Source organism: Erpetoichthys calabaricus, chromosome 9 (genome assembly GCF_900747795.2).
Source record: "Erpetoichthys calabaricus chromosome 9, fErpCal1.3, whole genome shotgun sequence".
Classification (NCBI taxonomy): domain Eukaryota; kingdom Metazoa; phylum Chordata; class Cladistia; order Polypteriformes; family Polypteridae; genus Erpetoichthys; species Erpetoichthys calabaricus.
Window position 1 is genome coordinate 30,714,637 of NC_041402.2, and position 25,431 is coordinate 30,740,067.

Below are 25,431 nucleotides of genomic sequence, written 5' to 3' on the forward strand. Positions count from 1 at the left end.
ATCAACCTCAAAATGCAGTTCCCAACACAATTAATTTTACCTCCAACATTCAGTTAACTAACATTTGAAATAAGAAAACCTAATTAAATATTTTTAATAAGTAAACCTATCTTTATTATCTGCAGGAAAAAATAACTTTACATAATAAAAGATGATGCAATGGAGAAAAGCACCTTAAGAGGAACAGAAAAATGAAACCGGACATGGGAGTTTAAATCACCTGCTTTGCAGGGTTGTTAGTTAGACACTACAGCTGAACAACACTCAGAAATGCCTGAGGTTGTGGACTTAAGGCATAAGCTATTGTGTGAGCTTTTGGCAGAGATAATAAGAACAAAAAACAGCACTGAAACAAGTTTATATCAGTTCTGCAAAGAGTATTTACAAGAGGTTATTTGACATTTTTGTTGCAAGATCTGTTTTCATTTCAGATCCAGCTCTTTGACAAATGGTCTCACATGCTAATCTAATGTATATTCTCTGTTATGTTGCAGAATTCATGATTGGCTCAATAATAACCAATATACAAGTCATATAGAGACAAACACTCCCAAGCCGTAATACTCCAAGCTATATGCTTTATAACTGATATTACATCCTTCTTTTAAAAAGGAATTTTCTTTAAATAGGACATCAAGCAAGAAAAAAAAACACAGCTCTGACCTATCTTAAGCAAATAGTTACAGAATTCTTGTTATTCACCCAAATAATCTCCAGCAAATTTTACTTGCGCACGTTTTTTCTTTGACAGTAAGAATCTGTTATCTGGCCTCTCAAGTAAATCTATTACAATTAACCCATACAACTTGATACATATTTAGCAGGAGATGTTTTTGGATAGTTAAATTTAAAGGGGCAACTACCTTTTTAGTCAATCACCAGTGATATTGAATTTTCTCAGTTGATTTTTCTCAATTTGTCTTACTGTGGAATGAATGACTTTATAACCTCTTATAGACACATGAGAATCAATAGTCTTTCTTACAAAGGCCTCCTGAAACTCTGCTCTGCTGATTTTGACACAGTTTAGTAGCACTGGCCTGTATAATTAAGACTCTTCTGCTGATTCATCTTAATGTATAGCGGGGCCCTTCAAAATTCCCTATATAAAATATGTCTCTTTTGGTGTACATAATGAAAATCATTAAGTCTATGGGATGATTAATCTAGGCTTATACAAATATCTTCTCAAATGGTTAACTGTATTTCTATTATTTTTTATTAAATAATACCAAGATGCAATAATGTACTATTTACTAGACTGGGTTACTTTATTTATGGCATGGAAATGAAAATTAGAATTCCAGGTCTTTAAAATATGTTCAAGACCATTTTTTATTTTTAAGGAAATCAACTTACTTTCTCAAAGGCTTTCTATATGGACATGAAAACATTACATTAAATTGTAATTGCACTGCTGGTATGGTGTTCTTCCTCCCTGAATGGAGTTTGCTTGTTCTTCCTGTGTCTACATGGATTTCCTCCCACTGTCCAAAGACATGCAGGCTAGGGAAACTGGCAACACTAAATCGGCCCTGTGGGAACGTGTGTGTTTGCACTGCGATGGATTAGCGGCCTGTCCAGGGTTTGTTCCAGCCTTGCACTAGCTAGGATTGTGCCGAGCTGAACACCCCACCCCTTTCCACCCCTAGAGCCAAACATCCCTGGTCTGGATTGAGCAGGTTAATGACATAATATTAAATAAACATATATTTCAATAGCCATGTCTGTCTGATCAATTAAATTTACTTTAAGTCATTTACAAGTATATTCCTGTTGATATTATATAGAAGCCTTGTAGCAATCCAAACTTTACTCTGGATTTTCAACAACAATAACATTAAACAAATAATTAAAAGTTATCAGAAAAGTGAAACAAAGACTAATTTATGCAATGAGAAAAATACATTTCAAAATGATTTGCTTGCTTACTGTTTTCCAATGCATCAACTACTTTGTCAAGTAGCTCTAAACTTTTATAAAGCTGTTGTCTATATGTTTTCCCCAAATAATAATCCACATCGCTGGCTTGAAGGAGATCCTCAAATGATTTTTTTGTATTGTCCAGCTGCTGATGATGCTGTAATATCAGGGTACGGGCTTCTTTAATTTGTTGTCTTAAGCGTGAGAGTTCCCTGGCCTGAGACTGTATTAGTGAATCAAACCTGAAGGGGGAAATTTAATTACTAATCAAAATGCTCACATATATAAAAGACATACATTTTACTATTTTTATAAATTGTACTCAATATTAAAGCTTTGTTAAAGTAATTTAATGACTACAACCATTTTATTCATATGCATTCATCTGTTTAATTCAAGTAAATAAATCCCCACTGTTAAAACACATATGCATGTGCCTAACACAAAAATAATTTTCTTTACCTTGCAGGTGAGGAAGATCTAATTTTTGATTGCATTTGGTGAAGCTGATCCAAAATAATCTTGCTTGAGGCTCTCTCTTTGTCAAGCTCAAATTGAAGACTCACTATTTGCTCCTTTAACATTTGCTGATCATGCCCAACATGATCTACAGAAAAAGAATTGTCTGGACTGTGCCTTTCGGTTACAAAATCTAAAGGTACTGTGCTATTCTGGCAATTATCTAATACATCTTCATGGTCACCAAGGTGAGTTTTACTGTGCTGGCTGAGACCAGACTCAACAGAACAGAGATCAACTGACAAAGAGTTTTTGTGAAGATAGCTTTGCAATTGATGAATGGCTTTTTGATAGCTTTCCAGTTGTTCCTTTAGTTCTTTAACTTGATGCTGAAGTTGAGCTGGGTCATCTGTAATGCCATAATCATCAAAGACCTCTGGACTCCTTATGTTGATTTTAGGAGAGCTTAGAGAACTTGGGTATGAGTTAGATGAAGGAGTGTCCATATTCTCCATACAACTCTGATCATGTGTTTGAAGCAAAGATAGAATACTAATGTTATTACACTGCTGCATACCATGAATATGTCCTAAGAGGAAAATAAAGAAAACATTTTAGAAAAATGGGTATATACTGATAAATAATTCTTTTACATTTTAAATATTTCATTATTATTATAAATTATAGTATTTATAATATTTTTTTTAATTTAAAAATCAATTTGTGTGTTTATCTACAATATTAATAAAACTAATGCAAAAAAAAAAAAAAACAGAAAATGATCAAAGTAGTAAAAAAAAGGAGTGAGACAGCATATATAGGTAGATTAAGGTTATTCTTAGTCTGGTATTCAATAATAGCCTTTGCATTCTTAATGCATATTTCAACCCTCTAAGGCTACATCAACAATATTACATTTTAATGTAAAAATGGTGTTTATAAATTAAAAGAATTTCCGTCCACATGAGCATTTTCACATCAAAGTATCAATGACCAAAAACACATGAAATATAGCATTCAGCATACTCTGGACATGTGCGCATTGGCGTAAACAGAAAGAAGAGTCCACATTGAAAGGAAGGTTACTCTGTCGGCCATGGGGTTTATCACAAAACTGTAGTGATCAGTAAATTATTTGCTTGATACACATATATAAATTTAGATGCATACAGATGAACAGAAAACAAGCACCATGAAAAGCAACTCTAATATGCCCATTATGTTGGAATATGGTTTTCTTCCATAAAGGGTAACCAATCACATTTCATGAGCAGGATGCAATCAGGGATGGACCACAAATAAGCACAAACTAATCACAGCACAATTAGGGTGTGCATTTTCTGTTTTGACCCATCCACACTGCAGTGGTGCATTTCCAGAAATATATGGTTTTGAAGATTGTTTCAGAAGTCTCAGTTTTTTGGGGGGGATAACATCATCAAGGTAGTTTGGATGAAAGATGAAAACAGACACTAATGTCTGCGTTTTTAGACAAAAGCATAGCAGTGTGGAAATAGCCTTAGATTTTGAAAGGCCAAAAGTCAAAACATCATTAAGACGTTAAGATCAATGTCTCATCACATATGACTTGTAATGTTCTTAACCTTACAAGAACACAAATGTATGTGGCTCTTTAAGACCAAATAAGTCTCATGTAAGGGTCTTCTAAATAGCAAATGTACACTGGTGGACAGCCTTGTTGGCATGACATTACCAGACTGGAACAAGCAAGACTGAACAGAGTCCAGCAAGGCAACAAAAGAAAATGGAAAACAGTGTGTAAGGGCACAGTCAGTCTGCAATAAGCACGGTCACCACACCACACAAAGGAGAATAGAGGGTTCTGTACTTGGGGAAAAAATGTCATTTTTTTTTTGCCCAGGAAGCAAAAAATAGACAAATTAGTAGATACCAGTGATGAAATATTTCAGATTTGTATCAATAGTACTAAGACTATTATCTTTATCACTTACATGCTTAATTGTTTCAAATTGTAAACAACCAGCAGCAACGAAGCATTCATGCAAAAACAAAATCAAGCAATTATGCAATAATACTTTTTATATTCAGTGCAATCAGGGTGGTGGGGTCACAGAAGAGAAACATGTTACTGAAAGAAAAAAATAAGTAATGCAGCTTTTTTAGCATGCTCATGCAAATTTTATTGCCCAATTGTTAGTCTAAACAGATATGCTTTCTACCTGAACTACCGTTTTCTTCCCTATCCAGATCGCTTTCACTCTTTCCACCGGTATCATACCCAAGGTCTTGCAATTCGACCTGAACCTCTTTGTCATCTTGTCCCAAAGAAGTTCTAGCTATAGATAATACATAAGTATTAGATTATTGAAGCAACAAAGCCAAATGTAACACAATTTTTCATAAGAATAAAGTTTTCAATGTTACAAAGTACGTAGGAGAATGAAAGTAAAGTGAAAAACATATACTTTACCTTGTTTTGTTTGCAAATGAGCATTCTGAAGTGTAATGGTGATTTCTGCTTCTATCAGTCTTTCTTGAAGTTCTTTATGCTGGGTTTTCTTTTCCTGAAGTTCATTTTGCAAGTGGAGAACTTGCTGCTGAAACTGTACGATTGCATTAGCGTCCATATTTTCACATGACACACTGGACTCGGTTTTCTGCAGCTCATAATTAACACAGTTGTCTTGATTCTCCACTCCTGATTTATCTGGATGTCTGGGGTTATTCACATTCTGATTTTCTGTACATATTGCATTAGATTCTTGCATGAAGATCTTCTCTTCAAGTTCTTTACAATAATTAGCTTTTTCCCTCAAAGCATTTTGCAACTCCTTTACTTCAGGACAAATTCCTTGGCCTCTACTACAATTACACACAACAGCTGATGTGTTTGGATCATTACTTGTAGGATCAGCTATAGTAGCCTGGATATTACGTATACTGGAAAGCTCATTTTTCTTTCCAAGAGGATTGTGAAACTGATCTTCAAGTAATTTGGAATCAAAATCCGAAGTCTGAGTTGTTACATTCTTAGTGGTCAAAGCAGACTGTGCTGAACACCAGTCCTCTGAAGTTTTGAAAAACAAGGTCTCTCCAGAGTTCTTTCTGAGTTTGCTTACTTGCAGAGACAAATCTGTGCCCATATTATCAACAGATGGAACAAACAGTGGTGCATTAATGAGCTTTTCACAGGAATCAGTGCATAGCAGATTCTTGTTTAATTTTAAGATGTGACCTTGATGACTATGAACTTCCCAATTGCTGTTTTGAGCTGAATCAGTAACATGACAACTTTGTTCAAGTTCTTTGAGCTGTGCATCTTTTTGATCAATAATTTTTTGCAGTTCTGTTATTTGCTGCTGAAACTCTAATTCAATACTCTTTGTTGCACTAATACATGTTCTCTGGAGCTTATCTTCAAGACTGCCAATTACAGTGTCTTTCTCCTTTAGGGCTGTAAGAAGCTGCTCTACCTGCTGAAAATGGTTCATGTCTTGAGAAACTTCTTGAAGACATGTCTCATCACACACTAATGTATTATCTAAATGGTTAAAATCATTTTTTACTGGTGGAGATTCGGTTACATAAAGATTTTGCACAGACTCGTATTTTTCATTGGATTTCTTCCAATCATTTTCTGTTTCACTGCTGGCATTCCAATTCAAGCTACAACTAGGAATAAATGAAGGGCTAGGTGACCTGCAGTTTGTTGAAAATGATTCTGTTACAGAAAGGTTTGTGTTTAATTTTTTGCTAAATTGATTCTTCTCCTGAAGACAGCTTTGATGGTTCTTAGTTTGAGGTACAATGATTGGATCAGCACACCAATAATGATCAGTTCTATTAGCAGCATCAGCGGCACTGTTCATCTTCTTTGCTTTTATGCGAACTGGTAGCCGAGATTTTGTAGGAGTCTAGAAAGAGTTGGGGGGAAAAAAGTAAATATAGTACAATACCAGAAAATTCAATAACTTTAAATAGGTCAGACAATTCATTTAAAAACCATATGACAAATTATTGTCTAAATAACAGTCCTAAAAACAAAGTAAATGCAGGTTTGTATATGACAAAACATATTACATGTCACTGCATTCCAGTGTCATTTTTTAATTTTATTACTTAGTTAAGCAGGCACCATTTTAGCTTAGGTTGACAAAAGCATATGCATACCAACAGAAAAAGTATTTCAGATATTTATATATATATTCATTTTTATAATATGTTATATGCAAATGAAAAACTGTAACAAGACGATTAAAAATCATTGAACTTTTTTTTAAGTGATTAAATACGTGTGTACATACATTTATTGCTATTGGTCTTCTAAACATTTTATTCATAATATGTAAACATGAATCTGACCGTCCAGTCAGTTCCTATACTATGGAGGTTACACTTACAATGTTTTCATACTGACAAAGCAACAAACAATTAAAAAACTGAATGAAAAGAAGTGCAAAAATTAAAATTAGCACAGTAGAGTGAGATGCTTTTTTTTCTTTTGCAGTGCAATGGGACCTTCCATTTTTTACACCTGCCTTAGTCACTGCACCAAGAATGTCTCACATGCTCTTACGCTTTTAGATGTTCAGCTTATTCTTGCACTGCCGTCTACTGGGAACTCTTGCTCCCTCTCATCCATAGCAATACAAGAAGAATCCTTAGTTACTCTTAATATGCTTCCCTCACTGTGGCATGCAGTGAAGCAACAATGAGTACAGCACATGTTAACAATACACTCACTCAATTCCATACACATCTGCAATGAGAAAGAGCAAGACATGCTCATCCTGGCAGGGAACTATGCGTCTACTCTTATCTCTCTCAATACTGCACAAGGTTGGTGTAAGAAAACAACATATAACATGGTTTAACAAAATACTGGGTGACCAGAAAAAAAAAAAATAAAAAATAAAACAGGCATCATTAGTCAGATCTCTGTCCTACAACATTTGTATAAGTTAACTTCTTTAACAAGCGCCGCAGAGAGTGGCAGCCTTTTTCAGCAGCTCCGTGTACGACTTAATTTTTCTACCTTTTTTTTTTTTTTTTTATTGATCACTCCTATCTATCTTTTATGTGGATTTGTTCCCTGGACACTTTTACTTTTGCTATACATGGACATGGATTTTTACACGCCGAGACTCGTCTATTCAGGTAGTCAGCTTCAAGCGCTGAGACCAAAGGCCCATGCCGGTGTGGTTCCCTATTTACCCGACGAGGTAAGGCGGCGGTATCGTGGCAGCTGAGCCGGCACTAAGCTAAAAATTAAGCGGCTTGCGAGAAAGTGGCGTTTTAAGCCTTCGGTGCCTTCTGTGATCCTGGGAAATGTGAACTCAATATCAAATAAGATCGACGAACTGGCTGCGCTGGTGAAAAATGTCAGGACCTACAGAAAATGCAGTTTGTTGTGTTTTTGCGAAACGTGGCTAACTACTACCATCCCAGATGCTAACGTGGAGCTACCCGGGTTTAGCACAGTTAGAGCGGACAGAGACGCAAATACCAGCAGGAAGCAGAAAGGAGGAGGACTCGCTCTCTATGGCAATACAAGGTGGTGCAACTCTGGACATGTAAACGTCAAAATCTCCACTTGTTGCAGGGACATCGAACTGTTGGCCGTTAGTCTGCGTCCCTATTACTTACCACGTGAGTTTGGACACGTCGTTTTTATTGTATACATCCCTCCTCGGGCGGACGTGGAGATAGCGGGAGACATCATACATTTCACTGTTGCTAAGTTACAAACACAGCACCCTGAGGCGCTTGTGCTAATCGTTGGAGATTTTAACCATGTGACGATGGACAAAACATTACCTGCCTTCTCCCAGTATGTGGATTGTAACACCCGGGGAAATAAGACTATTGACTTACTGTATGCAAACGTTAAAGACGCATACAGAAACACCCCGCTGCCTGCGCTTGGGAAAGCAGATCATAACCTGGTTCTGCTTCAGCCTCACTACAAACTAAGAGTGAGGGAGCTACCTACAACCACATGCTCATTCAGGAAGTGATCCCCTGAGGCAGAGCAGGCTCTGAGAAACTGCTTTGGAACTACGGACAGGGATATCCTGCAGGGATCACTTAGTGAGAACATTGAGGAGGTTGTTGACTGCACTACTGACTACATCAACTTCTGTATGGACATTGTAGTTCCAGTAAGAACAGTATGCTGCTATGCTAACAACAAGACATGGATTACAAGTGACTTGAACCAGAAGAAAAGGGCTTTTAAAGGCGGTGATCAGCATGAGATCAAGCGCGTGCAGGAGGAACTCCGAGTCCAGCTCAGGGCGGCGAAGGAGCAGTACAGGAGAAAGCTGGAGCAGAAGTTGCAAAATAAAAGCATGAAGGAAGTGTGGGATGGGATGAAGATCATCACTGGCTGCAGCTCGGAGCGGGGTGCCACCATCGAGAGAGACGTGAAGGGAGCAAACCAAATGAACAACTTCTTTAACAGGTTTCACCACCCTAACCCACTCTCACCTCAGAGTACTGCACCCTCCACCCATCCTTCTGCTGATACCAGCATAGGAGAGACATCCCCGCCCACAATTACAGCAGCCCAAGTGAGCAGAGAGCTGAGGAAACTTCGTGCCAACAAAGCAGTGGGTCCAGATGGAGTATTGCCACAACTGCTGAAGGTCTGTGCGCTGGAGCTGGGGAGTCCTCTACAGCGCATCTTCAACTTGAGCCTGGAACAGGGGAGAGTCCCGAGGCTTTGGAAAACTTCTTGCATCTCCCCAGTCCCAAAGGTATCACGTCCTAGTGAGCTGAATGACTTCCGGCCTGTCGCTCTGACGTCATATGTGATGAAGACCATGGAGAGGCTGCTGCTTCACCACCGGAGGCCACAGGTCCAACACGCCCTCGACCCTCTGTAGTTCGCATACCAGGAGAAGGTGGGAGCAGAGGATGCCATCATCTATATGCTACACCGATCCCTCTCCCACTTGGACAGAGGCAGTGGTGCTGTAAGAATTATGTTTCTAGACTTCTCTAGCGCCTTCAACACCATTCAACCTCTGCTCCTTAGGGACAAGCTGACAGAGATGGGAGTAGATTCATACCTGGTGGCATGGATGTGTGTCTCAGGAACTGCAGGTCTGACATTGTGGTCAGCAACACAGGAGTGCCGCAGGGGACTGTACTTTCTCCAGTCCTGTTCAGCATATATACATCGGACTTCCAATACAACTCGGAGTCCTGCCACGTGCAAAAGTTCGCTGATGACATTGCCATCGTAGGCTGCATCAGGAGTGGGCAGGAGGAGGAGTATAGAAACCTCATCAAGGACTTTGTTAAATGGTGCGACTCAAACCACTTACACCTGAACACCAGCAAAACCAAGGAACTGGTGGTGGATTTTAGGAGACCCAGGCCCCTCCTGGACCCCGTGATTATCAGAGGTGACTGTGTGCAGAGGGTACAGACCTATAAATACCTGGGAGTGCAGCTGGATGATAAATTGGACTGGACTTCCAATACTGATTCTCTGTGCAAGAGAAGACAGAGCCGGCTGTACTTCCTTAGAAGACTGGCGTCCTTCAACATCTGCAATAAGATGCTGCAGATGTTCTATCAGACGGTTGTGGCAAGCGCCCTCTTCTACACGGTGGTGTGCTGGGGAGGCAGCATAAAGAAGAGGGACGCCTCACGCCTGGACAAACTGGTGAAGAAGGCAGGCTCTATTGTAGGCACGGAGCTGGACAGTTTGACATCCGTGGCAGACCAACGGGCGCTCAGCAGGCTCCTATCAATTATGGAGAATCCACTGCATCCACTAAACAGTGTCATCTCCGGACAGAGGAGCAGCTTCAGCGACAGACTGCTGTCACTGTCCTGCTCCACTGACAGACTGAGGAGATTGTTCCTCTCCCAAACTATGCGACTCTTCAATTCCACCCAGGGGGGTAAACGTTAACATTATTCAAAGTTATTGTCTGTTTTTACCTGCATTTTTATTACTCTTTAATATTGGTTTTTTATCAGTATGCTGCTGCTGGAGTATGTGAATTTCCCCTTGGGATTAATAAAGTATCTATCTATCTATCTATCTATCTATCTATCTATCTAAGATGTGTCGAAAGCTTACTGGATTTGCAGAAAATTAAGTTTAGTAAATTAATTTTGTGATGCCATCAATATACAGAAAGAATGGATAGAAATGAATAAGGAAAAAAAACAAACACAACTTACCCTGGAAGGAGCTAGTCTAGATTTTGATGGATTTCTAGGCAGGAATGCCTTCTCTAAAACTGTTGTCTGTTGCCTCGTGTTCTTGGCTGCTTTCTCTTGACTAGATGCTCCTTTATTACAGACCTCACGTTGTATATTTAGAATTTCAGTTTCTCTTGGGATGTTAACTATCAAGTCTGTATTAAAGTTGGATTCACAATCAATGGAGGAGTTATGTACTAATTGCTCCCTTCCTTTTTTAGAAACCTGAAGATTAAGATGCCCATGTTTTCCTCTTTCTTCTTTAGAATCTTTGCTCTTGTCTTTTGATTCCGTTAAAGACTCTCTTTTAAACAAACTAGTTAATTGAGCATTCTCCCCTTTCAACCTTTGGATTTCACTTCTGCAAAGTCATAAACACAGACAAATTGAAAATGTAAAATATTAATGAATTATTTGTTTTACCATGTCTACTACAACTCACAATGAGCATACTAAGTTTACAAAAGGTTCCTCTATACAGTAAACCTAACTTACTTTTTCTCTAGTGTTTTTGTTGATTTACATGATGTAGTAATTCAAACTGAGCTTTTAATACTGTATCTTTACAGCTCTAAAACCTAATACAAAAACACTGATTACTACCCAATGTCTACAAATAGTCTCTTCATTCTGACATTATCTCTCAGGATGTTAAAAGACTGAAGTTATACACAAACTGTATAATTTCATTATATTATGTACTGTACATATGAAAAATACACTAGAATTAGAAGTGCAGAAATACCTATATTAACCTATTATCCTGATATTAAACTGTGTTCTCCACTACTAGGAAAGAAAAACAGTTTGATACTCTTCCTTAGTTATCTTAGAATAAAAATTTACAATGAGGCTGCAGCTTTTTTTAAATTGTGTTTCCAGTATTTTAAAAGAGCATAGATGTCTATTGTGGGCTAAACATTAAAAACACTAAATAAAAGCACTTGGGGAAAAAAAAATCACTCTTGATAAGGTTTAGAAAGTAGCAAAAGCATGATGAACTGGCCAACTTTGTCTGGGGAATTTCCTAATGGCAAACTGAGGTGTTTCGTTTAGAAAATTACTTTAACGACACCTCTAACCTAACAAAATGCAATGGCTTTGTTTCTTACAGAACATTTTAGTTAACCCTTATCTTCTTTTCATCAATGGCAACATTAATTGTCTGGGACAACAATAACTCATATCAATGTTATAACTTACCGAAGTTCTGCTAATGTTTCCAATCCACACTCTGCAAGAAGGAATCTTAAATCAATTTCCAGCTCACATCTTTTGATGTCTTCAGATTTATTTTGATGAATGTTAACATTTTGTGGCTGATGTGAAGTTGATTGCAGCTGGTTATGAGGTAACTTTTGTTCATATTCACAATCGGATGGCAACTCCTCTTCACTTGCTTGGGGGTACCTTATCAAATAATTTTTGCTTGTGGAATATGTAGCCGTGTCACCTTCGCTTGTTATGTCCATATTTATATTTTTTTCCAAGGACCAATGAACCTGTAATGAGAAAGTAGTGGCAGTTGGTTTGCCTATTCTTCATGACATTTAAAATGCCAATAGTCCAAATATTTATGATGGCTATCATTATCTTGCATTTAAATTAGTAGAAATACATGCCATGCTATTATAACCACAACAAGTATATATTGTGTATACACACAGATTGTATTTTCCTACAATACACAAAAAAAACTCTTACCTTTATATCATTAAATGCTCAAATACTGCATTTTTATTCTAATTTTATTCTTTTAATTTGGTTGTGGCCATAACACTTGGGCATTCCTACAATAACCACATTCCTTTTCTGGGTCTGTGGAAGGCATGAAAGCAGATTATGCCTGCAGTATCAATGCCAAATAACAGGTTCTTTATTTGAGCTACAAGCTCAGAGATTAAGCCTACTTTACCCCATGCATCCAATAATGATGGACTTGAATATGCTTCAGCAATGTCAAATTGATGACAAGACTCTATCACCTAACAACAAAATATACATCTTTCTTTTTACTGGCATTTGTGTCCTGGATATCGCAAACAAGTCTCCATCGGTTTTCAACAAACAAAGGAACACTGAAACTCATCTTATACCAAACAGGAACATTAAAACAGAGTTTTTGTCACTTCTGCACAATGCTGGGGAAATGAGTACTGCCCTGGACCTCTTCCCCTTCTCAGAAAATAAAGTGAAAAATTAAGTATACTTTTCCACCTGAACAACTGTCTGAAAGCCTTGCGTGTATAGCTAAGCATTGATTTTCATGGATACCCGGAACCTGCACTGAGAAAGACTACAGTTATACAGAAGAGATGGCCTATACTCCAGTAGAAAAGGCTCTTAAGTTCTTTTCCAACATTATTTGTGAGGTAATTAAGGATGTTTAACAATATAATTAAAGACATATACAGCCACAGACCAAATTTATAGGACTACTATACTAATAGTGGGCATCTTTTTTCTCTCAAAACAGCCACAATTCTTTATTGCTTGTATTCCACAAGATGTTGGAAACAATTCTTTCAGCTTTGGGTCCATGTTGACATGACTGCTTCTCCAGATCTGATAGTTGCACATTCACGTTGTGAATCTCCTGTTCTATCACATCTCAACGGTATTGGGATTAAAACGGGTGACTGGCAAAGCCACTGATGATTACTGTATTCATTACCATTTTCATGAAACCAGTATGACATGACTTCTGCTTCATGACATGGTGCATTACCATGCTGGATGTAGACATTAGAAGATAGGTAAAATGTGGCCATTAAGGAATGCACATTCTCAGCAACAATACTCAAATAGAGAGTGGAATTCAAGCGATGATAAATTTATATTAACCAGCCCAAAGTGAGTCAAGACCATTACACCACCAGCTCCAACCTGGGTGCATGGATTCATGATGCCGATACCAAATTCTGAATCTACCATCTGTGTGCCACAGCAGACATTGAGATTCATTAGACTAGGATATGTTTTTACAGTCTTCAGCTGTCCAGATATGGTGAGGTTGTGCCCATGGCAGACTCAGTTCTCTGTTTTTGACTGACAGTAGTGGAACTCAATATTGTGTTCTGCTGTTGTAGCCCATCAGCCTCAAGGTTTGACATGTTATGATTCTTTGTGTGACTGTGGTGAGCAGAAAGTGTTCATCTGAGTTACTGTCACCTTTCTGTCAGCTCAAACCAGTCTGGCCATTCTCCTCTGACCAAGATGATCAACAAGTTGTTTCCAGCAATGGAACCGCTGCTCACTAGATGTTTTCTGTTTTTTGTACAGACACACAGACAGACAGACACACATATACACTTTATTAATTCCAAGATTAAACTCTAGGGACTGCTGTGTTTGAAAGTCGTAAGAGATCAGCAGTTACAGAAATACTCATACCAGTCTCTAGCACCAGCAATAATACCATGGCCAAATCACTAATACCACATTTTTCCCTATTCTAGTGTTTGATATTAAAATTAACTGAAGCTCTTGACTTGCATATGATTGGCTGATTAGATAACTGCATCGATAAGCAGGTGTACAGGTGTTCCTAAATAATTTACTCAGTGAGTAAATATGTGAAGAGAGAGGTTTGTGGTGCTGTGCATTTTAAATAAATAATTGGAAGTCCCGGAGCATGGAGGCTCCAGGTGGGTGTAGGTACACGTGGAAACGTGTATGAGTTGATCCAAGGTTGATTGGGGGTACTTGGCTGATCACGCATTCAAATGCAAATGTGAGCAGATCGGTCAAGAGCTTCATTCACATCTCAGAGCAGATGATGGCAGCAATTGCACCCAATCAGTGCATAAAACAGCCTGTGCTGGAAACAGGAGGCAAGAGAAATTAAAGCATTGGAAGGAGTACAATCAAGGTGGTGAGTTAAGAACCACTCGAGTGCCATTTTGGTGAAAAGGCACCAAAGCAGTAATGGAAAGTCCCATGAAGGAGCTAAATGCGAGACACTCCTGGGGTGGAGACTGAATTGCTTCTACTGAACAGCTGAGCACAGAAGTGATCACGTAGTCTGGGAGATCCTGCAGATGCCGACGTAGGCAGCAGGATATAGAAGTTGTACTCTGGGTATCTCGCAGACGCCAATGGAGGCAGTAGGGAGAGGAGTTATTTGTGGGCCACTGTCACTAGGACCTTGCCCAGGAGTTTGTGAGGAGAGGGAAAAGAGTGAGCAAGAGAAAGGGAGACAGAGAGAATCACTGAAAGAGAAGTAAAAGACTGGTTCTGACTTGTTTTTACTGCTAATTTATTCAGATTTTTTAAACCTCCACATTGCACTTGTCTTATTTATAAATTATTTATTGTTCACAGATAAAGCATTAAAGACACTTTGCCACACAGATAAAGCATTAAAGCACTTTGCCACACCCTTGCTGACTATTTTTTCCTCATTTTCCTGGTTCATCCTCGATTTTTGTTATCAACGCTCATTGTTATTTTAGTTTAATGTTTGCTTAATGCAGCTAGATTTGATGTAAACAATTAATAGATTTTCAATTTAAACATGTACTATACATTTATGGCTATCAGCATTATAGTTATTAACAGATTCTTTTTTTTCTTTGTAGAGATCTTGCTATTGTCCTATGCCCCAATGCACCATTGTTGAAGTGTTACACCTTTCTTAAGGAAAATGTCATTTTCGGGAATGCCAACACTTCTATAATGACTTAGACCACATCACAGCACTAGAATGTCATAACCGAGAGTGAATAAAATTGCAAATGTAGAATGCCTGGGTGCCAGTTTAACCAAGGTCAATAAAACTTTGTATTTATAGATTATTGAAACCATTGGCGCTAAGAGTTTTATTTTCTGTAGGTTTTAGACTGAAATGTTTAGTATTTCTCTCTACCACTATCATTAGGTTACAGCCAGGAAAAGAAAAAGAAAAAAAAAAAAAGTTATTAGATAATGTATCTTTGTATATTGCACATCGATCTGTATTCAATGTGCAAAATATGCTCTATAAAACGTGTTCTTATTAATTTATTACAAATAAATTATGTTTGTCCTACAAGTATCCTGAAGACATTTAGATAAAAAGTCATACTAGGAGACCCCTCCATATACATAGGTTTCATTGTATACCACACCTATACACAAAAGCACACTATCACTTTATTGCTTTGATAAAAATCTGAAATGCTGAACACACTAACAATTTCCTTATAAAAAGTACAGAGTGTTTCTATTGATGAAATAAGATCATGAAGAAAAAGCACCTCTTACCTTTTTTTGATTATTCTTGTTATCCTGGTCACAAATATCCTTGTTTGTTTGCTCATCATTTTTCAACTTTGCATCAATCAGCTATAAGTAATGGAATGTGGATGAAAATGGTGTATTTAAATAAAAAACCATAAGGCAACAGAAAGTTTTAACAGGTAAAATAAAAAATGGCATGTCATTAATGTAAAATGAGTGTCAAGTGCCTGTTAAAGTAATAAAAGTAAAACAGCTAGTGACATTTCAGTCAAATATAGTAAGTCAGACTGCTTTACATAAGTTATACACTCATATTTTGAAGTTATTTTAATCAACACATTAAACAATTAGTTTTACCATCTTGTGACATGAAAGGTGGACTAAAGCTTCTGAAGAGTTACTTTCAGAATTCACTTTGTTTTGAAGTTCTTTATTGGCAGCTTGCAGTTCTTTCACAGTATTCAATAGTACAATGATCTGAAATAAAAATAATACAATATTACATATATACATTATCTAGGTTCCAAACTTCCAGCAATTTTGGAAAAATAAACTATCTTAAAGACTGAGGCTTTAATTATAATGATAATTTATGAGGTGATGGTTTCATAACAACAGAGCCACAAAAGATTCATTACAAAATGTTTTCAAAATCACACAACTCTAATATAAGATGATGAACCACACATTTACGTGCCAAAATGGCAGAAACCATTGGGTGAAGGAGGTGTCAAATGGTGTTTCTAAAATATGATCAAACAAAATTAACTGGGAATTAACTGTTGAAAGATAGAGCTGATATAAAAGAGATATTGAAGTGCTCCTGCATATATAAGTCTGAAGAGTATAAATTACACATTATCAATGTTAAGGGATTTTAATGTCTCGGTTTTCCTAATAGTGATTTATGATTTAAGTTCTTTTAAAATACATTCTCCTTCTTAAAGAACCTGATTATTCTATTTCAAATTGTTAGTATTATCAAAGACTGACACAAATTTAAATTCACCATTTAAATGTAAGAACTTGCTTCAAAGAAATGCTCTATTCTACCAACAGTTTAATATTTACTTTTTAATAATTTGAATGGTTTCCCAACTAATCCTCAAATAGCAAATCAAATTCCTTTAATTTGTCATCTTAAGTTCTTAAAAAATATTTTTATTACAATGACCATAAATATACTTTTACAATTGTAACATTCCTAATACTATACGGTCAAACCAGTTACAAAAAATACCCTTCTCTTAAGCTCCTTTTCAGAAAGATTATTCAGAACTGAATCCCATTCTTCATTTTCATTCACGCATATGCTCATATATGCTGTCTCGTCCTCAATATAGCTGATGATGTCACCTGAATATGCAAAAATGAAACAAAGAACCTGTGAATATTTAGTCTGATTTTATGACTTCATTTATTTTTTCTATTTTATTGGTCCAGCTCTATGTCCATGTTGAGTTAATTTTTTATATTAAATATATATCCAAAAAGCACAGAATGTATCTGACCCCTCAGTGGAATTTAACAGATGGAAAAATCAGGTGAGTCAGAATATAAAATTGTGTAAAGTGTAATTTCAAATGTAAATACTGTACAAACACTGCTTTTCTCCAGAACCATTTAAGACTGAGGAAAGAATTGGTTGGACTAATGTTCCAGTTTAATTTTTCTACACTGGAGGCTGTACCTCTCCCTCTTCCCTCCCCATCTTTAGTACATCAAAGCCACACACAATATTCATTATTAAAAGTAATCTGCCTTTAAGTATTTATGGAGGTATTTTCTCCAATTATGCTACACTCATTATAAAATTAGTATGCCTGTGGGAGATCTTTTAAGGTATATCCAAAAGGACATCATTTCTAATCTTGCATGTGTCGCTTACTACTTAAATGCGTGATTCATTAAATGACAATGAAGAGAAGGCATAGCGTGCAAAATACTTTATAGAAGTTTCTGTTATTATTTGGAAAATTAATATCACATTTGGTTAAAGAAAATTCTAAAAAATTAAGATAATAAACTTTATCATGTAATGTGATCTAAATACAACAATAATCAAGTTAAACCAGAAGAATTCCTTAAACTGACAAGACATCACAACACTAATGATATCAAATATTTATATTTTTAATACAGATTGCGCTGTAAAATGACTGACTGAAAAATTCTCCAGTCCAGAAATGTAATAGATTAATAACAAAATAACATTTTCTTTCAGTCACCTTCACTAGTACTATCAACTCAAACAAAAAAATAAATTGTGATTATCACAGAACCATTTCCATTTTTGACCCTAATGCCAAGATCTTGACAAAATAAATCACAAGTTCACCATTCTGGGATATCAAGGCTAGAAACTCTTTAATCTATATAATTTTTTTAGTGAAATATACATTTCATTATCAGAGTAATCACATGTACTATTATCCTTAGTGAAGGAAATGATTTTGATAGTGCTGGATCACTTTACTTGACTTAACGATCAAAATTATAACCTGGATAAAATGGTTACATTCAAACCCTTAAGTCTCTTTTTCAATAGAATTAGAGAAGGATGACCTCCTTTGCATATTCTTTTTCCTAATTATTTTCAGGCACTTAGTCTTCATCGTTAAAATGAACTAAATTTGGAGCACTAAAAAGTGAAGCTCAGAACAAAATATTTATTTGTACACAGACAACGTGCTACTGTATGTCTGTGACCTAGACAACTCATATCATAAACTATCCATAATGGAGGAGCTTCAAATACATTTTTGTTAATGCCCTTGGTAATACTTATTCACAAATAAATATTGTGTGGGCCAGTTACAGTATGTTTCTTTGTAAAAGTTCATTTTCAGAAAATAGTGCAATAGTGTTAACTGAAAAGGTACAGATGACAAAATACAAGGTAACTGTGCCATGTTCAAATGGTTAGACACACTGCATATTAGCCCTAAAATGGGGATTTGAATGTGATGATGGGAGTCTGAGCCCAACAGGCCACAAACCAGTCATACATCTCAAAGATAAGCATTATTCTCAGTATATATTTTGAATGAATTGGTAAATTAAAGCTTAACTGGGAACATAATACACAAATATTATATAAAGGCAAGCAGAATATACAACTTTTCTAAACTTGTTTTCTTGGATGCATCTTGACATACAGAAAATTAGTTATAATTTTGGGGGATGTCAGGGGAAAAAAACTTTTTAGTACAAAGAATTAATGGACTGTAATACACTTCATGAATATCGGTCATATACTTTATTTTAGTAAACATTAGCCCATCTTTGGATGTACTTGGTCATTCAAATTATCTAAATAAATAAAAATATGACCTTCCACTTTTTAAAAACATATCCATGTCCCCTAACTGTTTAAAAAAAGGAGTATAGTTACTTCTCCACTTTGCTCTAGCTGATGGCTAACACAGACCTTTCTTTTCCAAATGCTTCCCCATTTAATACTGGACAATACAGAAAATCCCAAGTCTCTCATTCTCTGACCTGTCACTGATAAATGTCTTTAACATGGATTTAATTAGGTTAATCAGGCCGTTAATACCTGTGAGAGCCCTTTTTGCAGATGTCTGAAATGTTGAGCTATTGGACAAGCAACCCAGCCCCCACCCCTTGACTTAAGTCAGTCAAGCGCTACAACCATGTCACACCAAGCACTCATCTTAAGCATATGCCCTGAACAAGTTGCAAACATGCCTTTTAGCTTTAATGAACAAAAGGTTGTGATTCTTTCCTACTAGGATAGGAAAAAGCTACTGTACATAAGGATTAATTGAAGCTGATAAAGCTTGGTACATATAACAATGCTAAACGTATTCATTAAAAACAAACAAAATCTAAGGGTACATATGCAAGGGTAAATTGCTGACTGAATTGTCCCAATGAGTGTCAATGTGGGTGTGCCCTGAGATGGACTGGCACACTTTTCCAAGGTTGGTTACTGTCTTATGTCCGATGCAGCTTGAATAATCACCAACTCTCCGTGACCCCAACTAGAATTAAGTAGGTTCTGTAATGAGTGAATTAATTGATGTAAAGATTGCAGTGTACAGTACAATATATGAAATAAATTCTCATAAAACATTTGAGCTTTCTAATTGGGTACACAGCTGAACGTTTGCTATCATTATTGCAAAACCATTTCTGCATGTGGAGCTGTCAGTCACAGAAGTAATACTTACAGAAGAGAAAGAAAAACAATGACATCCAATTTCTGTGTTTGTATTTCTTTAATTTGACAAGAACGTAGTTCTGATCAACTCGAATCAATTAAAGGATCAAATAGAGTCAGCAATTTCAACACTTTGATTTACAAATCAGGTCTACTTAAGGCTAATCTTGATTAATATAAACCTAATTAATTTGTGGCCTATAGTTGTCAGCAAAAACATTCAACAGGGAGATTCACTTGAAAGAGGCCCGAAATATTCTGTTGTAACTCCCATTAGGATGAAGCAATCTGAATAAAAAAAAATGCTATATACCTTGACGTATGTGTAATCGACTGTATAACATGCAATGCTGGAAGTGGTTTCCATTTTCTGCCAGACACATTTTGACGTTGTGCTCCATGTTTCTGAACGTACTGGCAAGCATCTTAGGGGGGATAGCAGCAATTTCACATTGGATGTTTTCCTTCAAATCTTCCACAGTGCAACGCTTGTTACGATAGAATTTTCCTTTCAGCATACCTCAAAGGAAAAAGTCTGGTGGTGTCAGATCCAGCGACCATGGAGGCCAAAGCCCCTTTGAAATTAACCTGTTGCTCCATGACGATGTGTGACACGTTGCTCCATCTTGCTGGAAGTAACCTTCCGTTAACTCACAATTATCCAGTTGATTCTGACATCGCTTAAACTAACTGGTGACACAATAGGTTCACACCATGAAGATGCGCCGCTCAATATTGTACTCTACCATCCTGACGAGAAGTCGAGTGACTGAGTGAAGGGGTGCAGGCGGTATGCAACCAGAAGTTGAAAACGGAGGTTAAACGTCATGATGGCTGTCCGGCGCCTACCTCATTACTCTGACGCAGGGGCATGCCAGCTTGCTTGAAGCTCCATATACTGAGGAGCACATTCCACACTATTTTGTTCAGATTGCTTCGTCCTAGGAAGAGTTATTACAAAATATGCAGGGCTTCTTCCGAGTGAATCTCCCTGTAGAAGTACTCAATAGCCATAATCAAATAAAATATTTGATAATCTACAAAATAAAGTTCTGTTGATTTCTTTTAGATTCAAAAATGTTACAAAACATTTATCAGTGCAGAACAGTATATTATAGCTACTAACCTATCGTTTGAATGCTTGTAATGACATAACAAAAACTGATAAGTAGGTTACATGCCTCACTGATATAAAGAACTTTAGCGTTTTAGCATGATGGCAAAAATTTGACAGCCCCACAAAGGAAACAGTAGATCAACTTTACACATATCGTTGCCATCACTCTACTCACTTTTTAAAGCCACATAGTGTCGGGGCTGATCACCCTTTCGCAGCATTGCACAATGCATTTTTTTTTTTTTTTGCTATATATGGAGAAAAAATACTTTTGTATTCCCACTCAAGTTAAATGTGGATATTGGTGATGTAAATGCTCCAGTGATGAAATAAGGGCATAAAAAAGGTATCTTCAGAAATTCATAAACTATCACTCATAGTCATGAAAAAATGCCTGTAGTTAGTAATTCTGCATTTTACAAAATGAATTTTATTTTTAGAAGTGCTTGATTTAAGCTGAATTTAAAGCAGTGTGAGTAGTGAGCAGGTTTTGTTATCAAAAATATCTGTAATTGCAAATTCTATAATTTGGTAACTAATAGTTATTATTTATCCCTAAAAAAGCCTACTCATTATGTTACAATTAAAAAATGCAGCCAGTAGTAAAAATAACTTATTTAATATAAATGTTAATTAATTTTTTGTAATACTTAAAAATAACACAGACACTGTAATAGCACTAGCACCAAATTTGCTTTTGTTAATAAAAAACAAGCACCTTTGTTAGGACTGCAGCAAAAAGTACAAGAGGGGAAATATTATGGCCTGTGTAGGGGGCTCTCAAATATTCTTGTGGAATAATGAGGGTCCCTGGAGCAATAAAAATTGTTAACCACTTCCAAACAGTATCTTTGTGGGGTTTTCTCCCAACAAGATAGTAGCCTCCACTAGCCACACGTATTTGCCCTGACCTTTCCTCTGATCCTTTTGAACCAGTAGTTTTCCATTACTGTTGGAAGCACTATGTAATTGAAAAGGTCAGACAAACATGATGGTCTTTGTTGCACTGCGCATTTGCCAAATAAATTAGAAGAAAAGCATAATACAGTCGATTTCACAATGCCTTTGGGACATACAGTATAATATACTTAAAGAAGTTGGATACCAAGCATCACTCTCAAGCAGTATAGTAGTCATAGAATTTTCTTTTATGTTGTACTTTCAGACATACAGAAAGCAGTCTGTGTGGCTTCTTAAAGGTATCAGAAAATATCTAAAGATGGTTTGTTTTAAATAAATAACACAACTGTGATTTATTACATTACATAACTCTCCAAAAACAAAAACAGATATGTAAAAATAGCTCCAAAATGGACAAGTAGAATAAAATAATAATTAAAAACAATCTGTCTTACAAAAAGTGGCAGTACAGGTTGAGCACCCCTAATCTAAAATGCCACAGTCCATAAGTAATTCAGATTATTTTTGGATTTTGGAATATCTGAATCTTCGTAAAACAACTGCCCTCTATTTTGTGCACTTAAAATCGCCGGAGTTTCAGGAAGGGAGCAAAATAAACTGAGCAAAAGACTTAGCTTTTTAATTTCTCATAGCATCAAAACAGCTGTTGTCTATTCAGGAGCACTGTAGCGCAAGGTACAGAAGAGACAGACACACGTAAACCTAGACCACCCAGCTAATTGGCTCCATGCATTTAAGTGCTCCTGCCTGCTAAGATATCTTTATGTCAAGCTGACTATTGTAACACTATATGGCATACAACACCAGCAAATAGAGCTTAGATAAGTGGTCTGTCTACAGAATAAATAGTACTGCTTTATTATAGCGTTGCAACTATATTCTGGAATAGCGTGATTACATTTACAAATAGACAGAAATTGTAACTTCCCTTCTTCATTCATTTAGACCTGCAGTCAGAAGGTGGATGTGGTGCAGCCTTGCCGCTGCTTTTACTATTGTCAACAGGCACATTTACTGATTCAGGTGTTTGCAGTACTGAAATCTACACCTCCTGTGGCTCTGTTACCAGCTCTCTTAATAGGAGCATTTTTCATCTCCTTTTGAAGGGGAGTGATACATTGTTTTTTTTTTAATGCATATTTTACAATTCATACATTCATAAACATAGCTTCAAATTCTTTCAGCCTTACGTCGAATCCTACACTGTCACTGTAACTGCAACAACAGGATGCTCAACTTGCACAATGAAATAAACTCTTAATATTACTAAGCTCTTTTGTTAAATAAATAAGATACATTAAAATATATGTATTACTTGTCTCAGTTAGGTTATATGATACATCCTCTCTTAAGTTCAAATCATCTCTGGTCTTTGCTGATCCATTATATCGATGTGTTTCCTCCAATTGGTGCTTTAAAGAATGTAACCCATCATGGTCAAATATAACTGCCTGGGAAGCAGCATCTATATCAAAAAATAAATAAATGCAATAACTTGAATATAAAGAATACAAATCTAGACACAGAACAGAAAATCTCTAACCATTGTGGTGCATTTTACCGAAGATTGACATTTTAAATTACATTGTAAAACATTTCTAGAGAAAGGTTAACAAAGAAATCAGGACTAATACATATGTGCCATTCTGTTATTTCATTCGGTTTCTTCCTTAAATGCTAACACATATTTACAGAGTTAATTCATAGTTTACACATCTAATTTTAAGGCAAAATTTGAGCTACACAAAACTAGTAAGAATTTTTTGATAGCTGCAAAAGTCTTCATTAGAAACTAAAAAGAAAAATTCAGAAAATAGCATTTGTTGTTGAAGATTGGATATAAAGACAGGATTCAATGTGTAAACTAAAATAAAACTAGACCCTGACAACCCAGAAACTTAAATAGAAATTTGAAAAGTCAAAAAAATTCATCACTAAGCATTCTTCAAAAAGGAAAAGGTTACCATTTTTACACAAATGATGTTGACAATCACTACATGTTTTTTGTAGAGATTAATTAGATCACTGAAGACTACCAAAGTCCAAACCCTTTTAAAAAGATAAAACTAATAATGACGGACATCTCAATCACTTAAAAGCAGTATACTTGTAAAAATAATTAAAAGATTATAAATAATTATTAAACAGAGCCTTTATATAAAGATTGTTAAAAAAATAAAAGCATGCTTACAGTTATATTATGCTTTTATTACAGTTTAGCATTTAAGCAGAGATAATATAACCTGGGTGAGGAGGCTAAATAGAATTTAGTCAGTCAGTCATTTTCCAACCCGCTATATCATAACACAGGGTCACGGGGGTCTGCTGGAGCCAATCCCAGCCAGCACAGGGAGAAAGGCAAGAACAAATCCTGGGAAGAGCACCAGCCCACAACAGGGCACACCCACACACCAAGCACACACGAAGGATAATTTTAGGATTGCCAATGCACCTAATCTGCATGTCTTTGAACTGTGGGAGGAAACCCACGTAGACACGGGGAAAACATGCAAACTCCACGCAGGGAGGACCCGGCTAAATAAAATTAAATGACAAAAACATACAGGTCTTAGGTAGTTTAGTGGGGCTAGATGTTAATTTCAACTAGAGTACATGTCTGGGGACAACCAGTTAAAATCTGTAGTAAACAGCAGTGAAATCTTGCACAGCAAAGGCTACACCCTCCGGGCTTCTTCCCAAAACACCCACCCCTCAATTTCTCCAGCCTGTGTGTTTTAAACCTCAGTTGGGGTTTCAGGAAGAAAGCAAAAAATAATGAACAAAATACCTGACACTGAGAGAAGATATAAAACTAAAATGGCTGTTATCTATTCAGAAGCTCAGTAGCACAAGGTAACTGAAGCTCAATGATTAATTTAGTACATTGTAATGACACTGCCACAGTGGAGACAAACAGACAGACAGACACAAGTAACCCACCACAGCTACTAAGGTCAAAACGTTTGAGAAGTGCCTCGGTCTGCTACAATATCTTTGTCATTTTAACTATTGCATCACTACATGACATAATAGCAAATTGGGTTTAGGTAAGTATTGTGGTCTACAGATATGCAACACATTAAAATGCTGCGGCTATTTTATCATTGCAGGTGTGCATTTCCAATTTCTTCAGTTATTTCTTTTGACGTGCAGTCAGAAAGTGGATGTTATCCAGTCTTAACAATCCATCTACTGGTACTGTTAGGCAGATATGTTGATTCAAGTGTTTTGAGCATCTCCTACGACTCATTGTTATCTGCTCTCTTAACAGAAGTCCATTTTAATGGAGTGTGACATACCATTTATTTAACACTTTTTTTCAGTTCATATTTTCATGAAAATAGCTGCCAATTCATTCAGCCTTGCATTGACTCCTACACTACCATCATAAAACTGAACA

At 36.5% G+C, this 25,431-nt stretch overlaps 1 protein-coding gene across 1 annotated transcript in view; it reads right to left on the bottom strand.

Moving 5' to 3' along the window:
* The window catches only part of cdk5rap2 (CDK5 regulatory subunit associated protein 2), a 120,495-nt gene that overhangs the window by 61,059 nt on the left and 34,005 nt on the right, over nucleotides 1–25,431 (bottom strand). The window contains 10 exon segments of the mRNA XM_051931778.1: nucleotides 1,933–2,165; nucleotides 2,386–2,971; nucleotides 4,584–4,700; nucleotides 4,835–6,278; nucleotides 10,567–10,948; nucleotides 11,791–12,089; nucleotides 15,832–15,912; nucleotides 16,165–16,284; nucleotides 17,048–17,163; nucleotides 23,347–23,496. Of these exon segments, the coding sequence (XP_051787738.1) occupies nucleotides 1,933–2,165; nucleotides 2,386–2,971; nucleotides 4,584–4,700; nucleotides 4,835–6,278; nucleotides 10,567–10,948; nucleotides 11,791–12,089; nucleotides 15,832–15,912; nucleotides 16,165–16,284; nucleotides 17,048–17,163; nucleotides 23,347–23,496 (3,528 nt within the window).